Source organism: Aptenodytes patagonicus, chromosome 6, assembly GCF_965638725.1.
Source record: "Aptenodytes patagonicus chromosome 6, bAptPat1.pri.cur, whole genome shotgun sequence".
NCBI lineage: Eukaryota > Metazoa > Chordata > Aves > Sphenisciformes > Spheniscidae > Aptenodytes > Aptenodytes patagonicus.
The window spans coordinates 254,853-260,042 of record NC_134954.1 but is presented as its reverse complement, the minus strand read 5'-3'; the positions used below and the strand labels follow the sequence as shown (position 1 = coordinate 260,042).

General features: G+C 44.5%; 1 protein-coding gene across 1 annotated transcript; it reads right to left on the bottom strand.

The window, feature by feature from the left end:
- Positions 1-1,179: 1,179 nt before the first annotated feature.
- LOC143161530 (G-protein coupled receptor 55-like) lies at positions 1,180-4,906 on the bottom strand. Its single transcript, XM_076340614.1, has 2 exons — positions 4,866-4,906; positions 1,180-2,330 (listed from the first exon to the last, which is right to left on the bottom strand). Exon 2 carries the CDS (start codon positions 2,315-2,317, stop codon positions 1,394-1,396), a length of 924 nt encoding a protein of 307 aa, XP_076196729.1. The 5' UTR covers positions 2,318-2,330; positions 4,866-4,906; the 3' UTR covers positions 1,180-1,393.
- Between the last annotated feature and the right edge of the window lie 284 nt (positions 4,907-5,190).

Genomic DNA, 5,190 nt, shown 5'->3' with positions numbered 1-5,190 from the left:
CGCTAGCTCAGGGAAGAAATCAATACATGGTTTGTGCATTATCCTTCTCAAAAGTGTACAGAGAAAAGACAGTTCAAAGACTGGGATTAGTATCTCTGCCTAGAAGATATACTGCAAGGATCCAGCTCAACATGAATATGAAAACTAATTGCTTCGGTTGTCATCATCCTCAGTGTTCAGGAAAGTGGCAGCTGGCTGCCAGGGTAGCGGTAGGGGCAGCAATGGGGGTCCCTAGACAAGTGAGCTGCCTCTCTCCAGGCTGGGAGCATGTTGTCATTCAGTTTATCTAGATGCCTGTGAGCACTGATAAGTAGTAACTGACTGGCATGTTAGGCTTCTGCTGGTGGATTATTTCTTATTGCCTTGTTTGTTTGGGAAGTGGTAGTGCTCATCTTGCTCCGAGGTCCAAAAGGTTGCTTTCCCCCTGGGATCCTATGTTGCTGGCTGCTGCTTTAGGGATCAGGGCTGCTCTTATCTTATCCCCCAATAAGGTGGGGATTGTTTCTTCAGATTCATGTGTTTGCCACTACATTGGACTCAGGCTTTTTATTTCATGCTCTTGTTTGGTTTGGCTCTGTTCATGAAACTAGGTTTGTAACCAAGCAGGAAAGAACAGATATGTGAAAAGCCTGTGAGCAGGAGAGGAGCTGATGAGGAAGCCTGGAACTGGGATAGTTGATTAATCTGAGCTATGTGGGGACTTGAGCTAGTGGCAACATTAATTAGAAGTGCGATGTGGTAGGCATAAGACCTGTTGCCAAAACAAGTGTTGCACCTTGCAGAGCAAGTCAGACAGTAGAGGAATGGCATGGAGATCTTGCTATACCCATGTTAACCTAAAGCTGCCTTTGGATTTAGAGTTACAATCATTTTATGTTTTTTTAAATAGCATGTGCAAATCTAAACCTGACAGGTGTGCCTGTATGTGAGCACGAGCATACATGATCGGGGCAGGGGAGGCAACAGAATTTAGTCCGAAGCTTTTTACTCTAAATTCTAAGTCTCTGTTTCTCAGCAGCCCAAGTCTGTAGTGATTGAAGGCCTGGGGAGGTTTGCAGGTGTGATATAGACAGGGAGGCTGAAAGATGCTACCACATGTAAGTGAACAATTTTTTTTTCAAAGTAAAGAGGAATCACATCCAAAGAAATATGCATCACCATTTATAGGAAATAATTCCATTTCTTTTTACCCATAAATGCTAACACAAAACATTATGGAAGGAAATTTAAAAAGTTAGGAGCAGTCTCCTGGGAATGGACTTAGTTTTGTTTTTTATGAAATATTTTCAGATCTGAATATTTAAAGTAAATTGCTTAGGTAGTTCAGGACCCTGCACTTTCCATGAAAGTATCTCCACACATCATCCCAAGTAACTAACGTGCAGCATGTGAATCAAGGCTTTCGCATGGCTGTTTTTTCACTGTTTTGTAATGAGTCTTCCAAGGACTCCTTTAAAACAAAATAGTAACACATCCCATCAAGACAGCAGTTCAGGTTTGCCCAGCAAAGGGTGACCTGAACAATGTCTCGTAGCACTTGCTGAAAACTGGTGTGAATTATGTTATTTTTCACCAAAAAGTACATGAAGCATGCCACGTGGTAAGGCATGAAACAGACCAAAAATGCCACAAGGTTTGTCACCACTATCTTCTCCGCTCTGGTGGTGTGTGTTTGGGGGTTGTCTGGTTTTCTGCGCTTTCTCAAACACCTGATGGTCTGAATAGTGCAGAAGGTCATGGCTGCCAGGCTGCCGAAGAAGGTAGTCTCCAAGGCACTGAATAGGCCTGTGTTTTCCCATGTGCTCTTGGAGAAGTTATGGAAGCAGGACGAGATGTTGTGGCCCTCTCCGTGCAGTTGGAAAGTAGAGACTGTCCCGACTGAGGTGCCCATGCAGATGACAGCACAGACCATAGCAGCTTTCTTGGTGGATCGCAGGGTGGGAGCTGTGAAAGGGTGCCGGATAGCAATGTACCGGTCTACACAGATGCAGAGGGAGATGAGGATGCTGCCATACATGTTTACAAAGTAAAGACTCTCCAAGGTGGAGCAAAACACAGACCCCAAGTTCCAGTTGTCCTGAAGGTGGTAGGAAATTATTTTAAAAGGAAGAGTAAACAGCAGCAAAGTATCCAGGAAAATAAGGGCTATCATGTAGACTGTAGATTCTGACAGCTTTTTAACCTTAAACAGGAATGACAGAGCCATCACATTGAACAGCAATCCCAGGGTAAACGTGGGGGTGTACATGATGAGCTGAAACAGTTCCACGGTAGCACTGATATTGCTGATATTGCTCTTGGCACGGGTGTCATTCATATCTCCAGGTATGCTGGAAGAGAAGAAACTCACCTTCACCACAAGGAAGGATGCAGATCACATTTAAGATCCGGTACAAAGGCCAATGAGGTCTCTGTGTGTCCACAGACCTGGAGACACTTCTTCCTCTTGGGCTGCTGTGTGCTGAATTGCAGCTCCCAGTAACATGGAGCTGCTCAGTGCTAAGGGATCTTTGGGCAAGGTTGTGCCTCAAGGAGGAGCAAAGCTTTCTGGGGTGCAAGCCTCACTTGCACTGTTACCTGTTACCCTAAACTGTGCCTCCCTATAATTTAGGCTAGGCAGAGTATAGATGTGACTGCACCATCCCCTTGGAGTGATGTGATCTTTTTGCAGAGCCAGGGTAGCGGCCCCTGATTTTAGCGTTACTTGGATTGTGGGGATGGAGGCAATTAGTTGGATCAGATTTCCTGAATCAAGCTATCGTAAGAGACCTTGGGGAGCCAAGAGCACGAGGGCCCACCATATTTATTACTGTGAAGATCCCAAACAGTTGTTGCCATCCTGCACTCTCTCCCACCACCACTGGGCAAAGAGGGGCCATCATTACCTCTGGGCCCTTCTGACAAGCTTGCTAAAAGGAGGCAGGCAGGAAGTTTCAAACAGGCTATTTCTAGCAGAGGTTAAGTCTTTAGAAGAAGAATGAGATTTAAGAACCCAACCTTTTGCCTAAACCAGCCAGACTTACCACACTGGATAAATTTGTATCTGCAGGGACAGGAGTTGCAGAAAACATGCAGCTGGTTTCTCCTCTGCAAAAAGGGGACTAAAAATGTCGAGGTAGGCACCGTCTGAGCAGGGGTCATGAAGTAATTCTCTTCTTTAGAGGAAGGGTGCTGGTTTGATCCTGTCTTCAGAATCTCCTGATAAGGACTGGGAAGGCTCTCATTGGTTTCTGCAAAGCTGGTCTCAGCCTGAATTGCTTACAAATGCAAATGCACAGGAATACCCGGTCCTTTCTACCAATCAGTTCTGTCACAGCAAATGTAACCTGTAAATAAAGCCTTTCAAAGATCTTTATGTCAGCGCCCAGAAATTACTTTTGTCTGCTGTTCTGTAATTGTTACTACTTCGACCTAGTGCCTTTCCTACACGAGTTACTGATCTTAATGCCGTTTCATTTCAGATTTGTCAACCAATTGTCAACTGGGCAGTAAAAGTTCCTATTCTGCAGATCAAGTCACTCCCCCAGTGTTTCAGAGGTAAGCTCTCCTGCACTGTGGGTTGACAGAGATTAGGGTCTCTTTGAGAGAGATTAGGATCAGCGAAAAGCAAATTTATTTCTTACTTAAAAACTAGCAATTACTGTTAGGAAGCAAGAGCAGGTTGGCTGTTTGCTCCTTAAGGGCATACTGATGCCAGGTAAATGATTCTGTAAGTTACTAGTTTACATTACAGAAGTGAGAAAAGCAGCTCCAGAAATGTAGCCTGATGAGGAGAATGGGGTGCTGGCAGGGCTGTGGGTGCAGGAGAACCTACCTCTGGCCGTGTCAGGTGCAGGGATCCATCCGCAGCTTTTGTCCTGCTGTAGCAGGTACAGGTTTTATTCGGGTCCCTGTAGTAGGCGGTGCTGCTGGCTGTGTAAAGCACTTAACAGCCTCCTTCCCTGCAGAGCACCGCTGCCCGTGAGGCATGGGGGGACATGAGTCAGTGGGGCAGCAACGCTGTCAGCAGCGCCTGCTTTGCTGCCGTCTGCAAGGGACTGAAAGAAGTTGGAGGGCAAATAGTGAAATTCCCTCTCCCAAATAAAAAAAGAATAGGAAAGCCTGAGTTTGTGAAGCGCTGGGTATCTGAGCAGCTGGAGGGGAGAAGCACCCCTGGTTATGCTGCAGGTTGTTCACTGCCTGGGAGTTAAACCCTCCCACAGCCACGGGGCCAGTGAGTTTGTTCGGAGCTGGGTTGCGTCCCTGAACCTCCGGATTCAGGTGGCCTGTGGCAGATGAGGGGTTACACTGATGATCTGGGCAGAGATACTGCCCGGCCTAGGCTCGGCAACCCAATATGCTGAGTCCCCTTCATCAAATGAAGCACTGTGAGTCTAATGCTGGGAGGGAACCCATTACTGAGAGCCACAGGGATGAAAAGTTAATTAAGGAATTACTACAAAGTAATAAATATTGACAAAATTCTTTACTTTGTTGCCTCTGTAGGAGATTTAGTCTTTTTTTTTTTTCCTTCAGTCCCTTTTTTTTTTTTTTTTTTAAATACTGTGTCTAGGAAATTCTGGGTCTAAAGAAATAAAATTTCAGCTTCTTACCAAGATTTTTTACCTGAGAAAAATCTAGTTATGATAAAAAGGCATTTTAGACTAGAATCTGTTGTGTAGATTTATAAACAAAACAGAAAAAAAAAAATATTTAAAACATAAATGCAAAGGGTAGCTCTGTTCATTCTTAAAAAAAAAAAATGTAGATATGCTATATGCAGAACAAGTTATGTAAAATATACTTAGTTTTCAGATCTTGCAGCAAGAAGAAAGCTTTTAAGGCAAGGTTTCACTACAATGAAATATTCTCTCTTGTCATCTTACCTTTGGGCTGTCTCTAGCTCTGGTTGTTGACTTTTTCTCCTTCTCGGCTTGTAGAATTCTTGTCTTGTGTTTTCTTTTAAGGCGGTGGAGTGAGCTGCATGCAAAGTAACTGCTGATCAGGATGTCAGAAAGCATGAAGTGCTGCTGCTTTTCATTTCATCACATATTTCAATTACAACATTGGTCTCCCCACACTGTGTCTGTATACACGCACTATGTACACAGTATGTCACACAGAGCTCATTTAAGGATGTAAATAGATGGCTTTGTGGGGCTAGTGTCTCTGTGAGTCACCCATTCAAAATAGTCTCCAGTAACAGAAGGA

What these genes read in the sequence shown, in the direction of transcription:
- LOC143161530 (XM_076340614.1), bottom strand. Translation starts at nt 2,317, where the DNA reads ATGAATGACACCCGTGCCAAGAGCAATATCAGCAATATCAGTGCTACC.